At 54.8% G+C, this 19,060-nt stretch overlaps 1 protein-coding gene across 1 annotated transcript in view; it reads right to left on the reverse strand.

The window, feature by feature from the left end:
• Window positions 1–19,060, reverse strand: part of LTBP2 (latent transforming growth factor beta binding protein 2) — a 126,899-nt gene that overhangs the window by 58,656 nt on the left and 49,183 nt on the right. The window contains exons 17-18 of the mRNA XM_021713445.1: window positions 16,284–16,512; window positions 15,513–15,548 (exon numbers count right to left, since the gene is read on the reverse strand). Coding sequence (XP_021569120.1) covers window positions 15,513–15,548; window positions 16,284–16,512 — 265 coding nt within the window. The remainder of the gene's footprint in view (window positions 1–15,512; window positions 15,549–16,283; window positions 16,513–19,060) is intronic.

Raw genomic sequence — 19,060 nt, forward strand, 5'->3', positions numbered from 1 at the left:
GGGTGGCAGAGGGATGAACAAGAGTGTGGGATTGGCCTAGGGGAGGGATGCTTATTCCTGGCATATCACTTGGAACATCTCTTGGGGGTGCAACTATGGGGCCAACTGCAGGGGACCCCCTCTTAGCACAGGTTGCTGGGGGCATTGACACCTGGGGATTTGAACTGAGGACAGAAGGTGAGTGTAGACGGAAGCACAGATCCAGGCCTGGCCTCCCCTGGCTGCTGGGACAGGATGCATGCCCACACTGACAAGGGCTGCTCTTCCCGGGCCAAGGACAGAGCCAACTCTACTGAGGGCAGAGGGCAGACCCTAGAGAGATGTGTCCCCGTATCTCCCCCTTGGGTATCTGCTCTTCCAAGGGAGCTGGCTGGGCCAGGTGGTGGGGTCTCTGGAAACCACAGGACTCCCCACACAACCCGCTGGATCAAGTAACCACTGCACGAACCGACCAAACTGAGCATCAGGCCCCAGGCACACAGGACCTCACAGAGGTCCCAGTAACAACCGGAAAAGGGGGTTGCAACATCCTGGCATGACCAGTGAGGAGCTGGTGGCGTGGAGGAGGAGGGCAGCTGGCCCACACTCATGTGTCTCATGGATGGCAACATCCAAGATCTAAAGCTCAGGCCTGCTGGCTCAAAAGCCCATGTCCCTCTCCACGGGCTGCCACGGTGGTGCCACAGAAGCCACAAAAAGTACATGAAAAGCAGAAGCAGCATAGGAGCTGTCATGAACAGGGGCTGGAAGCAGGCGGGGCCCAGGGACCTGGCAGTGTCACAGGAAGCAGAGGAGGAGCTGGAGGAGGGAGGAGACACACACAGGCCGAGGGCACTGAGCCAGGACCACCTCCCAAAACCACAGAGCACCTGGGGAATGGCGTCTCACACCAACAGCTTGGCTGTGAGGCCTCCCTGCCTCTACCCAAGCCCTGGAGTCCCAGTTCATGGCCTGGAGTACCCTCCACACTCCATAATGCACCCCCACCCCCTACCACACACACACGCCGAGCTTAGAGGCCTGGCTTATCGGACGGCAAACACAGGCCAGTGACTTCAGGTACACCGGCCTCACTCCCGGGCCTGTTGGACGAGCCCACTGCAGACGGAGGCAACTGGGGCCAGGGATCTGCTGCTGGGGGCGGGCCAAAGTCCGGCAGCCAGGCTGGCCTTTCTGCTCCCTAGGGGAGGAAACCCACTCCAGGGCCACAAGCAAAGGGAGACTTTGGTGGGAACCAAGATCCCTACCTGCAATCCAGCAGCCCAGACCGGCCAGCCTATAATGTGCCACTTGCTGGATGGTCTATCCTGTTATTTACCTGAATCGTTCAACAACCCTGTGATGCAGGAACCAGCACCTCCATTTTATAGAAGAGAAAACAGAGACTCTGAGAGGCTATTCATCTGCCAAGTCATCCCCCGTGGGATGTTTGGGCGCGGTCTCCAGGCCTGAGCTCCTCTGCCTGGGGGGGCGAGATGCCCACCCTGCTGCCCACCCTGGACGGTGACAGGCTAGAAATGTCTTCGAGTGCTCTGGGCAAACTCAGAGTTTCTTTTTTTTTTTTTTGAGTTGGAGTCTCACTCGGTCACCCAGACGAGTGCAGTGGCCGCTCCTGGCCACGGCAGCCTCGACCTGCTGGGCTCCGGCGATCCTTCCGCCTCAGCCTTCCGAGTAGCCAGAATTACAGGCACTACCACGCCCGGCTGAGTTTTTGATTTATTGTAGAGATGAGGTCTCACCAAGTTGCCCAGGCGGGTCTCGAACCCGTGGGCTCAGGCAATCCACTCACCTCAAACTCAGAGTTTCTAATGACGGTTGTGGCTTTTCTGATGGAAACCAAAGGCTCAGGTAAGCCAGGGTCAAGGGACAAATAAGAATGGTGCCATTCACAAGAGGTCTAAAAGTGCCAGATGCATGTTCATGTATCAGCAAGCCCTCTTGACAGCTCACAGTGGCCTCCTCATCCTGCAGACGAGAACACCGAGACTCACAGGTCAAGGCACCTGCCCAGGCGGCATGGCTGTCACGTGGCAGAGCAGAGACTCAACCCAGCCTTGTTGCCCTCAAGACTCATCACATACCTTGTGATTCCACCCTCACACACTGCTGTGTTTTACAGGGTCTCTTACCTCACCCCAAGAGTGTCAAAAGGAAAGCAATGTGGGATCTGTGTTTTTCTAGGTGAGAGGTCCTGGGAGGGTGCGGCCTGCTTGGGGTCTTGAGAGAATGCTGCCTCCTCTACAGACCCAGACTCCTGCTTCCACTGGCACACGCAGTGGAGGGGTCAGACCACGGCAGGGCTGAGGCTCCCTGAGGAAGCTGAGATGCAGTAGCTCCAGGCGCTTTGAGTTATGATCTTCGTTTTGCAATGAACGGGGATTTTTCTCTTCAAAAATTACTCGGCTTCCTTGAATTTTAGACCTTTCACAAATATTTTTTTAGGAGAAATAATAGAAAAAAACCCCCGCAGAATGCCTGTCACAGTTACTCACTTCCACAGTGAATCACGGACATGAAACCACAGCTATGTGGCCAGCGCAGAACTATGTGTTTGCACACTGCATTACTGGGAATCATTCAGCAATCTCCCTGCGTCATTTGCAGACCTACAGATGGACAGACAGATAGACGAACACATCCCTGTGGGACCCAGGCAGCCCCTCACAACATGGCCATCAGATGACTTTGTGTTTACTCCGTCTTTCCTCTCTGATCCTTTGCTGGGAAATTATTCTGCAAGGTGCACATCTTCCCTTAGCCCCTCTGCAGGGGTGGGATGTGTATGTGAGCATTTGTATGCATGCATCTGTGTACAAGTGTGTGTGCATGTTGTGTGTGTAGTGTGTGTGTATGTGTGTGTATGTGTGCCCTGACTAGCAGGGAGGAACGCTGGGACCCTGGTCCAGTTAACCCCACAGTGGAAACAGCACACGCTTGAGAGCCCTTTTCACGACTGTCACCATGGCACCACTCCCCTTTGCTGAGACGAGTTTCTTTCTCCTGGGTTGCTCACAGCACTTTTCTTGTCAGTGGCAAGTTCATGAACCGACGGCAGATTTACAGACAGTGCAACTGGAAAAACCACTGGACTCATAAATCAGAAACTTCCTCTCGTCCTCTACGTCCCGGACGATGGGTGAAACCTGATACAGATTTGAAAACCTTGAGCTCATAAGGAGAATTCACAGGGCTGAGACCCTCCCTGGGGGCTTCTGAGGCGTGTTCTGTCCACATTCCACCCACGCCCGGCTTCACCCCCGCCCAGGGTGACCTCATGGAGCTGCCAGGTCTGGGAAGGGCAGCCCTGGGGACAAAGCTTCCTAGGCATCTTAAAAAGAGCTTTGACTCTTTCCCTCTTTTCTTTTTCTTCTTTTTTTTTTTAGATTAGAAAATATGGCTTATTTAGAAAGCAAATTAGAGAGAGAGAAAAAGAGGACGTTCATCTCCCCAAGGGAGAGGAGGGGACCAAAGCCCCTTCTTAAGAGTGCCATCGCCCCTGATCCTCCTGCTCTCAAAATCCTAGAGGATTTAAGTAGTTAAAGGCTTAGAGTCCAGCGACTGGCTTGAGATTTTGTTGTGACTGTTAAGTCCTGTGCTGAAAGCTGCACACATGACCACTTTGGTGGCGCCAGGCTCCTATTCTCCCATCTGAGGCACAGGGGACACTCCTCCTGTCATTCTCAGCACTCTCGACTTCTGGAGTTTTCTGGAGAGGGACTGGATACCTCGTGAGGCCCAGGCCTCTGTAGCTCCTGCCCCTGTGCTTCTGTGCACCTGTCCTGGAGTTACGAGGGCTCGAGCTCGGGTTCCCCGTCAGCCAGGCTGGGCCAGGGTCGCCCTAACCCTTGGGTTCCTTGCTGTGGAGTAGGGGTAGCAGGATATCCTCCTCCTGGGTCACGGTAAGGACAGGTGAGTATGCTGAAGATACCCACTTGGCCCTGGGTGGCCCTGGAACCTCCCTCGCCCTCTGCCTTCCAGTTGGGTTTAGCCACTGGGGAGCCTCAGCAGGAGGCAGAGGGCAGGAGGCCCAGAGTGGAGGCTCTGACCTCCCGGCTCCTTACAGACAGGCCTGTGAGTGGTGGCTTCATTCCTCCACCAGAACCACAGCCCTTCAGTGCTCAGTGAACTCTCGGAGAGCTGAGCTACCCTGGGGTCCAGTACCCACCAGTGCCTGGACCCTTTCGCCTGGAGACCTGAGGGCTTTCCTGCGTGGCCACCCCAGGGGGGCTCCATCACCATTCGCTTTCCACTGACCTGTCCACACCTTCATAAAGAAGCCAGCTGAGGGCGCCTTCACCGTCCTGCTGGAGCGCTGACCAATCCTGATGAGAAGAGGATCAGCCACCGAGTGTCGCGCACTTGCCTGCGTGACTCAGCACGGTGTCCACATCCTTTTATTTTGTCCTGCGTGCAAGCCTGTGCAGTCAGTGTTGGCATCACCACCCTTTCCCACTGAGCTTCAGGGAGGGCATCCAAGGCTGGTGGGTGGCAGTAGGTGAAGCTGAAGCCCGTCCACCCCTGGGCCCTTCGCCATATCGAGCTGTCCCAGGAGGGACCCTTCGTGAGGCGGGGCCTGGGAAGTATGGCCACTCACGAGGCTCCACCATGGCAGTGGAGAGCAACCATGTGCACCCAAGAGCCCACGATGCTCAGGGCTTCTTCAGCACAGCCTGACCACAACCCTGAGGTTCACACCTCACCCCAATGCTCATGAAAGCCCTTCCTCTGGTTCCTCCCTGACTGCCACTGTATCATTAAACAGCATGCTGCCCCGACCACAGCCCGAGGGCCACCCGATACTCAGCCAAACATCCACCATATAGCCACGATTCTAGACACACCTGGAGGCCATGACAAGACAGAGGAGTCAGTCTGTCCCTCTGCGCCAGCCCGACCCGTGGCAGGGGCACCTGCACCCCACTAGTTGGACACAACACAGTCGGCCAAAAGACATTTGTGCAACACCCATGGCCTGCATGTCACGGAGCTGGTGGCGCTGATGTAGGGACAAGAGGAGGGGAAGGAAGAGGGTGGGACATCTGGCACGGTGCCTGACATGTAGCAGGTGCAGAAAGCCCTACTGAGAATGACAAAGAGGAATTAAGAGAGGAAGAAGATCCAAAGCTCTCTCTACCTCAGGGCTGCAGGCTGTGGGCAGAGCGGGGCCGTGGCTTGTGTATCAGAGCTTTGTAAAGTGCTGGGGTGGGGGTTGGACCAAACCTAGGGACACCTGATAGCCCTCAACTCTGGAAGAATCCTGGAAAAGGGAGTTATTCGGTCTTTGTCAGATTTTGAGGCCGTCTTGGGTCAGATGTTGACGTCAGGCTTAAACAGGCAAGGGGTGGGGGGATAAGGAAGCATATGGGAAGCAGACATCTTTCCCTTGACTTGTGACCTTGGACAAGCCACGTAACACCACTAGGCACTCGTGTCCCTTCCTGTAAGGTGGGAAGGAATATTCCCTCCTCACTGGGATGCTGTGAGGATAAACGAGGACAATGTGGGAAGGACTGCTTTGTGAGTCAGCGCTCAGGGCTTCCTTAGCACAGCCTGGCCGCAACCCTGAGGTTCACACCTCACCTCAATGCACACTAAAGCCCTTCCTCTCATTCCACCCTGACCACCACTGTATCATTAAACAGCATGCCACTCCAACCGCAGCCCGAGGGCCACCCGGTCCTCAGCCAAACATCCATCACGTGGCCACAATTCTAGACACGCCCAGAGGCCAAGATGAGACAGAGAAGTGGGGGAGCAGGAGGGTGCCTGATGTCCCAGCCCGTCTCCCCCAGCACTTGGCAGTGTCTGCACCAAGCCAGACGAGTCTGTCCTGGGCTGAGCTGGAGGGAAGGGGAAAGTTGCTGGCTCTGCTCCACAGGGAGAAAGAAGACACACTGACCCCTTCCTCACAGCCCCTCTGACGCCCAGCACTGCCGAGGGACTGCCAAGCCACCTCAGGAGAGAAGCGAGCCCTTGGCATGCCCTGGCCTCAGACCCCCAGGCCCAAGGCCCAGGGTGGGCCAGCTCCCCCAGCCAGGAGAGCTGGGAAGGCCCCTCCTCATCCATGCCCTGCCAGGGGATGACTGAGTGTCCGCTCAGAGAGAATCACCTCTGTCTGTTCTGGGCAGCAACAGAAGATGGTCAGGACAGGGGGTCCATCCCGTAGCTGTTTATTGACTGAGGGCCCACTGTATGCCGGGCACTGTTCTAGGTGTCGGACTATGTCTGTGAACAAGACAAAGATCCCATCCTTGAGGTGCTCACATCAAAATGGGGAGAAACAGATGGCAGTCAAACATAAACAAGGGAAGAGAAAGTGGAGAACAAAAAGGATTGTGGAAATAAAAAGCAAGTCGGCTGAAAAGTCTCTTCCACTTGGGGCTGATGATGTCAAATGATGGGAAAATGGGAGACACCTCCCTCCTGGGAAAAAGGCGGGTCCAGGGTGACACATTGCTGCACAGGCTGTGCATTGCACAACTCCTGGGGTACATGTCACAGAGACTGAGATGTGCAGGAAGGACGCCTCTGTTGCTATATCCAGCAGCTAAGATTAGCTCTAAGGCTCACATCTTTAAAGGGTAGTCAGGAAGGGTCTCACTGGGGAGCGTCTTCCTCAAAGTGACCTCCGTGCATGTCCCAGGCATAAACAAATACCCTAGCCCACTGTTGGGGCCATGAAACTGTGAGAGCAAGCAGTTGCAAGGCATGTGGTGACCCACAAAGCAATTCTTTCCACATTGTCCTGGTTCATCCTCACGGAGTCCCAGCGAGGAGGGAATTCTCCTTCCCACCTTACAGGAAGGGACACGAACACCTAGTGGTGTTACATGCCTCGTCCAAGGTCAAAGGCTTAGTGGCCAGATTGGAGGCCACAGTGGGTCTCTTGATTCTGAGTGTATTCAAGGTCCTAAAGGTTAGGGAATTCCAGAAAATCCCAGGGAGCAAAATTGGACTCAGACTTAAAAAGCACATCAGAAAAAAAGGGGGAAAGGAGCTAACAACAACAACAACAAAGAATAGAGGGGAAGGGAAGGGCCCTCTTTCCCTTGGAGGCCCCCAGAAATATGTAGAGTTGAGTCAACCATCAGAGAAACCCCACTCAGTGGCCCTGAGCAAGGGGTGACAAGACACAAAAAATGCAGGCTGCCTGACCCCTGCAGATGGCCAAGGAGACATGAGGGCGGACTGCCGGGGACAGTGGAGGCCTGCCCTGGTGGGAGGCCCGCAAGCTGTCACGACCTTGGAGACTGGCAGGGAGAGTGAGTACCTTTCACCCTCAGGGATGGAGCATGGCCAAGAATCTGAGGCCATTCGCTGTGCGCTCAGGGAAAAGCCACGCCATCCGTCTGAAGTACAAATGTGGAAACTGAGGCTCAGGGAAGGAGAAGGATTTTCCTAAGGGCTCCCAATACAAGTCCATCTCCTGGCATGCTCCAGATGAATTGGAGCTTGGTCTTGGGTCCAAGGGACTTGGAGGTGGATGGAGAAGGACGAACAGAGGGCCTTACTGCCCCGTGGAGCTGGCAGAAGGCTGGAAACAGCAGGCAAAGCCTAGAGGGAGGAAGGGAGATGGGGAAGGGGGAGCACACGAGCCAGGCACAGGGGGCCAGGGCAGGCCTACAGACTGGCCCAGTCAGGGTCTCCTGATTCCCAGGACAGACTCACAACCTAGCGGCCAACCTGCATCCTGCCTCAGTTTCCCCATCTGTAAGCCCAGATAATGGGATGAAGAACACTCATCCTGGAAGCTGGGGTGTCCCACACTGATGTGTCATGAGCGCATGGGACAGGCAGGGAGATGAAGAGATTTAGCACTGGTTAGGCCTACTGTGTGCCAGACTTCACCCGTCGCTGGGCATTATTTCAGTAAAGTCTCCCAACCACCCCAGAAGATGGCATTCATCTTCTCCGCACATCAGAGTCAAAGCCACTGCATTTCAGGGGGGAAGTGGCCTGCAGAGTTGGAGTGGGCACCAGGGCTTATATTCTGCCTAACCTCAAATGGAACTCCCTCCCCAACCTGTGAGCCCCCAATGCACTCACACGGAACGGCCCCTTGGCGCCCTCCTCGTGGCCCTTCCTCCAACAACCAGACTTCCGTCCCAGGTACCCAGTGCGAGACCTGCACTCTCACACTCAGCAGCTGCAGTTTAAAGGTCACAAGGCAAAAGCATGCAGAAAGGGCCCCGAGGGAGCCAGGGGCCGCGACCACACCGGGCTCTGCTCTGAGGTCTGCCCCGCGCCCACCCACACACTGGCACATGTGGCCTGGCACGCCCAGGGTCCTGGACTTGCCACTGAGGCTGGACTCTGGCAGGAGGTGCTCTGGGGTGTCCTGTCCTTCCCCATCTCCCCATAGACAATAGTTCAGAGAGTCTCAAGCAGGCATTGGACAGACACTGGGGACACAAGGCCACTGAGGAAGGGGGGACAGTGGCCTCGCCCTCTGAGCCCGTCCTTAGCACCGGAGTGGGAGCATGGGCAGCCTTGCAGGGCACTGTGAGAAGCACACAGAGGAAGAGTGGGGAGGCTGGCTTGTCTGTCACGTGTGCACCCGACGTGACTCTGGGCTGGGTCCTGTTCAAGGTGCTGGAGACGTGTCAGCGAGAAAGACGGATGAGAACCTCTGTCCTCCCACATGTGATGTTATCCTGGGATAAGAAAAGCAGCAAACCAAATGAAAAGCAAAATAGCTAAGATGTTAGATGGAGAACAGCCCAGTGGGAGGGAGGCAACGGTGGGAGGAAGTGGGCAGGGAGGCCCAGCCAGAGGACAGGAAGGAAGGCAGGCATGTGAGGGTCTGGGGAGAGCTTTGATGTGGGCTGAACTGTGTCACCACAAAGAGACGGGTTACCTACAACCAACGGATCTTCGACAAAGCAGACAAAAACTTGGGAAAGGACATCTTATTCCACAAATGGCACCGGGAACACTGAAAAGCTACATGCAGAAAAATGAAACTTGATTCCTATCTCTCCCCAAATACAAAAATTAGCTCAAGATGGATTAAAGACTTAAATGTCAGACCTGAAACCATAAAAACCCTAGAAGAAAACCTAGGAAAAACTCTTCTGGACATCGGCCTAGGCAAAGAATTTATGGCTAAAACTCCAAAAGCAAATGCAACAAAAACGAAAATAAATAAGTGGGACATAGTTAAATTAAAAAGCTTCTGCACAGCAAAAGAAATAATCAACAGAGCAACAGGCAACCTACAGGATGGGAGAAGATATTCGCAAACTGCACATCTGACAAAGGACTAATAGCCAGAATCTACAAAGAACACAAACAAATTGGCAAGAAAAAAGCAAATAACACTATTCAAAAGTGAGCAAGGCTGGGCATGGTGACTCATGCCTATAATCCCAGCACTTTAGGAGGCTGAGGTGAGAGGATTGCCTGAGCCCATGGATTCAAGACCTGCCTAGGCAACTTGGCGATACCTCATCTCTACAATAAATCAAGAAAAATTAGCTGGGCGTGGTGGCACATGCCTGTAGTTCCAGCTACTTGGAAGGCTGAGGTGGAAGGATTGCCTGAGCCCAGCAGGTCGTGCCACTGAGTAAGACAGAGTAAGACTCTGACTCAAAAAAAAAAAAAAAAAAAAAAAAGTGGGCCAATGGCATGAACAAACATCTCTCAAAAGAAGATAATACAAATGACTTACAAACATGTGAAAAAATACTGTGTCACTAATTGTTAGGGAAATGCAAATTAAAACCACAATGAGATAACAGCTTACACCAGTAAGATTGGTCATTATTAAAAACAATAAAAAAAATAGATATTGGCACAAATGCAGAGAAAGGGAACACATACACTGTTGGTGGGAGTGTAAATTAGCACAACCTCTATGGAAATTGGTATAGGGATTTCTCAAAGAACTAAAAGTAGATCTACCATTTGACTCAGCAATCTCACTACTAGGTACCTACCCAAAGGAACAGAGGTCATTATATAAAAAAGACACCTGCACTTGCATGTTCATTGCAGCACAATTCACAATTGCAAAGATGTAGAATCAATCTAAATGCTCATCAACTATCAGTGGATAATGAAACTGTGGTATAGCAACCAGGTGCGGTGGCTCAAGGATGTAATCCCAGCACTTTGGGAGGCCGAGGCAAAAGGATTGCCTGAGTCCAGGGATTCAAGACCAGCTCAGGGGTTAAAGACCAAGTTTGGCAAGACCTCACCTCTATAATAAATCAAAAAAATTAGCTGGGCGTGGTGGCACAAGCCTGTAATTCCAGCTACTTGGAAGGCTGAGGCAGAAAGATCACCTGAGCCCAGCAGGTCGAGTCCGAAACGGCCGTGAGTGTGCCACCCACACTCCAGCCTGGGCAACAAAGTGAGACTCCAACTCAAAAACAAAAGAAAAAGAAAGAAAGAAACTGTGGTATATATATATATATTTATACACACATACACATATACGTGTATATATGCACACACAATATGGAATATTATTCAGTTATGAAAAAGAATGAAACCAGGTCTTCTGTAGCAACTTGGATGGAACTGGAGAACATCATTCTAAGTGAACTAATGCAGGAACAGAAAATCAAACACTACATGTTCTCACTTATAAGTCGGAGCTAGACTAAGGAGCTGCAGAGGCCTAGAGAGTGGTGTGATGGACACTGGAGACTCAGAAGGGGGAGTGGGGAAGGGGCGAAGGGATGAAATACCACCTATCAGGCACAATGTGCACAGGTGGAAGTGGTGATCACAATTAAAGCCCAGATGTCTTTGAATCCTTGCAACCAAAAATGATTTGTACCCACCAAAGCTATTGAAATAGAAAGAAAAAAGCAAAAATAAGATAAAATAAGAAACTATCCAAATTCCTCAAAAAAAAAAAAAAAAAAGGACGTGTTGAAGTCTAAATGCCTGTACCAGTGAAGGTGACCTTATTTGGAAACAGGTCTTTGCAGATGTAATTAGTTAGGCCTAATGCGGTCATCTGGATTGGGGTAGATCATAAGTCCAATGGCTGGCATCCGTATAGGAAGAAGAGACAACACACAGACACACAAGGAAGGAGGCCCCGTGATGACTGAGGCAGAGATTAGGGTGATGCAGCTACAAGCCAAGGAACGCCAAGAAGTGCCAGGGTCAACAGATGCTAGCAGACAGACACAGAGCATTCTCCCTCCACCTCCAGAAGGAACCAACCCTACCAACACCTTGATTTTGGACTTCCAGCCCCCTGAACTGCGAGAGAATAAATGTCTGTTCTTTGAAGACCCCTGGTTTGTGGTAACTTGTTATGGCGGCTTTAGGAAACTGACACAGTGTTCCATGGCAGGGACGGCAAGTGCAAAGGCCCTGTGGTAGGAGTGTCTCCAGCGTGTTGAGGAAATGCAGGGAGTGAGTGGTGGACGCTGGAGATGTCAGAAATGGTTTGGGGGCCAGATCACGTAGGGCTGCCCACGTGCCAAGCTCCTTCTGGGGGAACTATCACACTGTGGACAAGGGACCCAGCTGGAGAAGGCTACAGCAGCAGTTGGTGCGGTGAGCCCCATGATCTTGTCCCCAGCGTGACGCCTGTGAATATGTTACATGATGTGGCAAAGAGAAATTGGGGTGGGAGGCAGAGTTAAAGCTGCTACTCAGCGGACCTTAGAACAGGGAGACTGTCACCTGTTCTCAAACCAAGCGAGTGGAGACCAAAGGGAGGCCCAAACTTTACCTGTACAATGACCACTTGTGTACCTAATCCTGAATTGTACCCCACATCTTTAAAATAAAATAAAACATTAAAAGAAAAGAAGAGGGAGACTGTCCTGGATTATTTGGGTGGGCCCAGCAGTACCACATGGGCCCCTAAAAGTGGGGGGGGCGGGGCAGGGAGTCAGCAAGAAAGACACAGTCAAAGTGAGAGGCAGAGGGAGATTCACAGTCTGGAGTCCAGCTGCCGTGGCTGGTGTGGGTGGACGAAGACGGCCACAGCCAAAGCAGTTGGGCAGCCCTGAAGCTGGGAATGGCCCCAAGTGACAGTCAGCACGGAAACGGGGCCTCAGTCCCACGGCCGCAAGAACCTGGGTTTTGCCAACGGCCTGCGTGTGCAAGGACACAGATGTCCCCGAGCCGTCTGTGGCCCACCCACACTGGCTTTAGCCTGGGGAGGCCCACCAGACATCTGACCTAGACAACTGCCCAGTGAACTCACGTTGTTTTAACCTGTTAATCTGTGGTCATTTGCTACAGCAGCTGCCAAAAATGCACAGGTGGATAAAGGTGGGGTGTGCAGAGAGGAGGATTCAGAGGGCAGTAAGAGGTGGGCAGGGGCAGCCTCCTGGGATCCCCACCAGGGGCCACAGCACCCCTGATGCTTCCCGGACTCTCCACCTGCCCTCCAGATCCCTACTGCCCATGACAAGCCTGCTCAGGGGCTCAGCCGCTAGGTCCTCAGCAGACCCACTGACTGTCCCTCCCATAGGTTGGTGACATGGTCTTGGTGGGATGACTGTATCCCACACCAGCCAAAGCCACAACTGGATCTGCTCGTCATCCTCCCCTGAGGCTGGCCTTGGACTCTGACTTCTCAGAACGGGTCAGCACATGCACACACACACACACACACACACACACACACACACACACACACACCTCTCAGTCTTCTGTCTGCTCTTGCCATCTCCTCCTGTCTACCCAAGTCCTTGTGGCAAAGGGAAGCCGCCCACTGCCAGCCAGTGCATGTTGAACTCTTATGCATGTTGGGCACCATACTAACGGCTCTGCTTACACGGCCTCATCAGTCCACCCTGGAATCCTCTCAGTGGAGATTACTGACTCAGAGAGGTCAGGACACAAGCCTCATGTCACTCAGCTGGTGAGTGGTAAACCCAAACCGGAATCCAGGATGATCTGAACCCCAAGTCCATGCTTTAAACCCCACCACAGAAAATGTGGCCCATGGGCTGACGGCACTGGCACCCTTGGGGCCAATCAGAGCTGCTGAGCCCAGCCCCGCCCCGTTGGAAGTCTCAGGTTGACAAGTCCCCAGGTGATTCATATGGTGGTTTTGTCTAAGAAGCCCTGGTCTACACCACTGCTTTCCAAAGCCCGCTGGTCCCAGGTCCTTCTACGGCCCTCTCTCTGTCTCTCAAGGCCCTTCCCGACTGGCCGCCTGGCTCTTGCTGCCTGGGTGAGGCAGGCCCCCCACCCAGCCTGGGGGACACAGCCTGGACTTGGCACTGGAGCAGCCTCCAGGCCCCTCCAGCCAGCCCAGACCATGACTGGACAACATTTGTCCACAGCTGGCACTCCTGGCTGTCCCGCTGCTCTTTCTGGGACACACATCTCTTGGCCTCTGCCAAGGCTCTCCTGAAGGGGTCTCTGGCATCACCAGTCCCTACAGTGCCTCCCTCCCCAGACGTTTTGCACCCCCACCCTCAACTCCTAGAATGCCCCCTGCGTCATGTCACTACCTCTGTCTGGACATGCAGGGCTTGTCCAAGCTGCCATTAGGAGAGAGGCCAGCAATGGCTTGGGAAACCTGGCCAAGGTCACAGGAAATGTCTGACACCACCAGGCAGGCAGGATTTGGCTTCCTAAAGCAAAACACAGCTGGGCCGACAGCTGGGCCGACTGTGGGGCTCCAACTTTCCCAGCTTTCATGGCACTGAGGCGTCGGGCAGAGAGGGACCAGGCTGGCCTGAAGGCTGCAGCCCACTAAGGACATTCCAGGAGCCCCAGCCAAGGAGCCTGTGAAGGACAAAAAGGAAGCCCCGCATGGGCCAGTGGCCTCCCCAGGACCTTGGCCTCCACCGCCTTGTGTGCACAGGGATCCACACTGGGGACCAAAGGCTCACATCACCTGGCCCTGGCCTCGCAGCCTCCTCCTCTCCCAGCATCTAGCCTCATTCATTTATTTATCCAGCTGACAGTGATGGAGCACCTCCTGTGCACCAGGCACAGTGTTAGGCACAGGGACGCATCCATGAGTGAGCAGGACACAGGTCCTGCTCTCAGGAACTCCCAGGGAGCACATGAGCAGACCGTCCAGAGACAGAGCGGGAAGTGCCGCACCAGGAAGTCATGGTGCCCGCCTAGGAGTCCCTGGCCTCACTCCTCCCCAACTGAGCAGCATAGGTGGTGCCCTTGGCTCCAGGCGGAGAGTTCAGTGCCTAGCGAGGGCCTTTGGACCAAGGGTCAGAGTGCAGATATGGATGAGCACTTTCTACCACAAGGCATGATGGGAGGAACACCCAGAGCCGCGGATGCGTGGCAGGGAACGGGTGCCGCAGAGCCCCGAGAGCTGGGTGGACGTGATGGGGGAGGCTTTGGGAGGAAGTGGGCCTGGGCCTTGAAGAATGAGGAGGGGATGGACAGGCTAGGAGCGGGGGCAGGGACCTCCAAAGGCTCTGACTTGGGGTGCAAGGGGCAGAGTGACCTGTCAGGCCACCACCTCCGACGGGCACACACATGAGCTCAATGCATCATAAGTGATGAGCCCCATAAGCCAACAAGACTGGCTGGGGAAGCCCCCTGGAAGACCCCTGTGCCCCACCCCACTGGCTTTGGAGCCAGCTCCTCTGCTGCCCCTCACGGTCCTTCCTTCACACAAGGCCCCCACCACCTGGGACCCTCAGCCGAGACCAGCCAGAATAGGACGCACTGTGCTTAGTGTTGTAGAATGAGGTGTGTGTAACAGCTTATCAACACTTGGAGATGCTGGTACTTAATAGCCTCTTAAGGAAAATGTGCCTCGAATGTCAAGCTGGAGAGTCACTGGAATAACTATTTAAAAGAGAATTATGGTGTGTGACTTTTTAGATTTTCAATACATATGTTAAGAATTGTGTACAAAGTCTATGAACTGATCCTCAACACAACCAACAAAAACTCAATTATGAAAGAAGGGGAAAAAAAGAGTGCAGTCTGGGCCCACCCACCTGCTCACAGCCCCTCAAGGCCCCTGTGTGTCTTCCTGAGCTCCTGGTTTCTGCTCCAGAAGCCCAGGTCTTGGCTGCAGGGCTTGGCTCTTCTGATCCTGACCTTGGAGCTGCCCTCTGAAGGCATCTGCTGGGTGTTCAGGGCCCAGATCCCACCGTACAGCACCCTGCCCGCCTGGCCTCATCCCTTCAGAGCACCAGACAACCTCACCTCCTTTCCTGGCTTTCCCTCCTGCCTGGAACCTCAGGTCAGCTTCCCTCCCGGTTCTCCTGGCCTCTGAGAGACCAGATAAATCCCTCTTCCCCTTGGTTCAGCAAGGCCAGGTTGCGATTTCAGAAAGAACTTCTTAAGTAGGAAGCGAATGGAAAAATGAAAAGGAAAACACAAACCCTAGAAACCCACCCGTGTATAAAGTTTCAATTTCCTGTCCCGCACTAGAAGCAGTCTAGGCAGCCTGGCTGGCAGGCAAGGCAGGGAGCCCTGCCCATGAACACCCGTTCACTTCTCACTCCCTTCCCCCAAGAGCTCCTCCCTCTAAGGGAGTGAGTAACGTGAGTGACCTGAGAAGTCCCTCCTGCTGAGACCACAGGCAAGGAAGGGCGAGCAGGGAAGGAGGAGAAGAGGGAGAAGGAAGGGCACTTCTTTTTTTTTTTTTTGAGTTGGAGTCTCACTCTGTCGCCCAGACTGGAGTGCAGTGGCCGCTCCCGGCCACCGCAGCCTCGATCGGCTGGGCTCTGGTGATCCTTCCGTCTCAGCCTTCCAAGTAGCCGGAATTACAGGCATGTGCTACCATGCTCGGCTGATTTTTTGACTTATTGTAGAGATGAGGTCTCGCCAAGTCGCCCAGGCGGGTCTCAAACCCACGGGCTCAGGCAATCCACTCACCTCAGCCTCCCAAAGGCGCGGGACTATAGGCTGAGCCACCAAGCCCGGCTGGAAGGGCACTTCTAAAGAGCGTATACACGTGCCAGGCACTGCTCTGAGCCTTTCCTGATATTCGTTAATTTAATCCTCACAACAATCCCACGATCCGACGACACAGGCATGATCACTGTCCCCACTTCAGGGAGCCACAGAAAGGCAATGTGTCCAGGGCCATCCGCCTAGGAAGTGGCAAAGCCAGGAATTGAACCAAGAGACACTGATCCCAGGACAGGCACCCTCTGCAGGCGCCCAGCTTTTAAGGCTGAAGACCCCTCTCCCCACCCCCACATCCCATCCTCCCAGCAGAGCCCGTGCTGTCCTCCTTCTCGCCTCTGGCAGGGCCGGGAATGGGAAGAGGGAGGATGCCTACAGCCCTCCCTAAGGGTCCTCCGGAAAAGCCCCTGCAGAGAGAGACTGAGCCCGCCCTGAGGTCCCTCGAGGAGGGGGCTTACCCAGCCGGTGACGGCTGCAGCGCCAGCAGCGGTGTCCTGGCCGCGCTGCTCCTGCGCAGGTGGGGTGACCGTTGGGCCCAGCGCCGGGGTGCAGCCCTGGCGTTCTGGGGGTCGAACTCCTCCTCAGGAATGACCTCTTCGCAGCGGGCCCCGCGGAAGCCCGAGCGGCAGACACAGAGCTGGGGCCGGCTGCAGGAGCCGCGGTTCTGGCACGGCGGCTGGCACACAGCTGAGGAGACAGGAGGGGGGACCGCGGTGGTCAGGGGCCCTAGGCCGCGGGACTCACACCCTCCTGCCGGAGGGGCTCCCGGTGCTGCTGCCCCTCATCAGGAGGCCACACTTCTGAGCTCCGTGGGCTCAGACCTCCACCCACAGGCCCCCAGGATGAGCCGTGACCTGGGACAGTGGCGGCTGTGTGACCAGAGCTGCTCCCACCCGCCAGAGAACTCCCTGGAGGGAAGCGTTCCTGACATTGTGTCTTAAACCTCAATGTCCGCTCCTGCCAGAATGGAAGTCCCAGGACTTAGAGACTGCCAGAGTAGGTCCTCAGTGAATGCTGAGTGAATTCGTAAGTGAAGAGTCTCTTTTATGGGAAAAGGCTCCGTTTGGGCCAGGAAGTCAAGGGGTTTGAGCTGTGGGGCTTTTCTGTCGTCCACAAGCTGTCTGGTCTTGACCTCATTGAGCCTCGGTTTCCTCATAGGTCAGACCAAGGGTGGGTTGAGGAGGTTGGAGGGCTGGAGGGGGCTCCAAGATCCCGCAAAGGCATCTTCAGCTCGACAGAGTCCCGCCTCCTCCAGGGTGGACCTCCTGACTGGGAGCGGGCAAGGAGGCAGAGGCAGGCCTGGACGGACGTGTGGCCTCGTGATTCCAAGTGCGTTTGTGAAACGGCAGGCGCTCCCCAGCCAGGCGCCTGGGCTTTCGGGAGCTGAAACCCGCTTTCCAAGAACAGAAGCAGAATCCAAACCGGTGACCAGTGTGGAAAAATAAAAAATTCTGGCTGGCCCATGTCAGCTCCCTCTGAGACCTTCAGTGGCTCCCCAGTGCCTTCAGGATTCACATCCATAGATGAGCACTGAAGACCCACCTGATGTGATCCCCTCTAGCACTCTCTAAGTCAGCCTGCCCGGCCACACTGGCGACTGGCTATGGCCCAAGGTAGCCACTGTTCTAATTTCTCTCAGCCTCTGCATAGGCCATGTCCTCCTCTTCCCCTTCCTCCTCTAAACCCTGCTGTTCCCTCAAGACCACTTCCTCGCCCCTGAGAACCCACCGCTCAGCAGCTGCTCCCTCCTCTGAACCAGGGAAAGCACTGATCGCATGGCGTGCCCCACGGGCCACCATTAGGTTTCTACGTGTGTGTCTCAGTCGCCCAACTCATATGGTCAGTTTGGAAGTACGGTGACTGTCCTTCCTCCTATTTGTGTCTCTGGCTCCTAGTGTATGCCTAACAATGACACGATTACTACTATTTTTATCACAGCAGCTGCTGTCCAGTGAGTACGGACGCTGTGCCAGGCCTGGCTCTCACACACCGACTCACAAGCCCATCCGCAGTCCTGGGCGGCAGGCGTGACAATGACTCCCATTTTACAGGAAATGCTTCAGAAGCCCAGGGAGGTTTCGGGACTTACCCGTGGTCACCCACCTAGCTAATGGTGGAGCTCGGATTCAAATCCAGTTCTGCTTACGGAAAAGCCCCGGCTCTGCCTGGCCCTTCCTCCCACCCACTTCTGAGCCTCAGCCCTGAGCTGCTGAGGAAACAAAGTCAGTCATCAAAGGCACCCTTGGAGCCCTGTCCTGGGTCACCGCATGTTCCTGGAGGGCCCATGTCCCTCCAAAGCCCGCACAGTACATTTTAGACAGCGACGGAGGATATAGACCCATGTACGGGTTTATTCAGCGGACATTCATTGAGCACTCACTTAGGTGTGAGACTTGCGACAGAGTCTCTAGCACTGTCTGACACAAAAAGCAGGACACAGGGTTACGGGACAAGTGTTATATCAGGCAGAGCCTCTAACCCAGGCTGAAGTAGGGAGAGGGGAAGAGTCATGGGAGGCTTCCTGGAGGAGGTGATGTTAACCAGAGACACAAAGGGTGAGTGGGTTGGGCACCATGCCCACCAGGGAATGCAAGGCCAGCCTGCTGTGTTTTCAGGGAGTGGGGAAATAACAGTCTCACGGCAGCATTCCAGCCACGTGTTGAACCCCGAGGTCAGAGGACTTTCCTCTGTGCCTTGGCCCCATTCCTAGCAGGCCCCAGGCTTCCAGGTAGGCAGACCACATCAGAGATTTGTAACCCAGAGCATTTCCCCAAACAGAAACTGCCAAGGCGGCAGGATTCTGGCTTCTCGCCCAGCTGCCACTCCAACTGCCCAAGCAGACTCAGCCCCCAGCCGACCACCTGCCAGGCCCTGTCACCACCACTGCTGGAGACTCAGTGCGACCAGCCCGGCAGCCACGCCAGGGCTGGTGAACACGGAGGAGCAGGTGTGCCCAGGACAGGTCTCAGCCCAGGACGTCTTAGAGAGCGAGCAGAGAGGGAAGGCCTGAGCGATTCCCACGTGGACCCAGCTCTCTGTGTGGGTGAGGGAAGGTCACGGGCTTCCACTCTGAGGGAGTGGCCCTAACCCCAGGAGGGCCCAACCTGAACTCTAACAATAGATCATTCATTCTCTAGAAACCCAGCACCCCCAGCCCTGAGCCTCCCTATGACCTGCTTGGTTCTGGGTACTTCACTCGCTGGCACATTAACAGACACTCAATGAGCACCCGCTC

The sequence above is a fragment of the Carlito syrichta genome, unplaced genomic scaffold (genome assembly GCF_000164805.1).
Source record: "Carlito syrichta isolate Samal-C Ts95f unplaced genomic scaffold, Tarsius_syrichta-2.0.1 Scaffold304554, whole genome shotgun sequence".
Classification (NCBI taxonomy): Eukaryota; Metazoa; Chordata; class Mammalia; order Primates; family Tarsiidae; genus Carlito; species Carlito syrichta.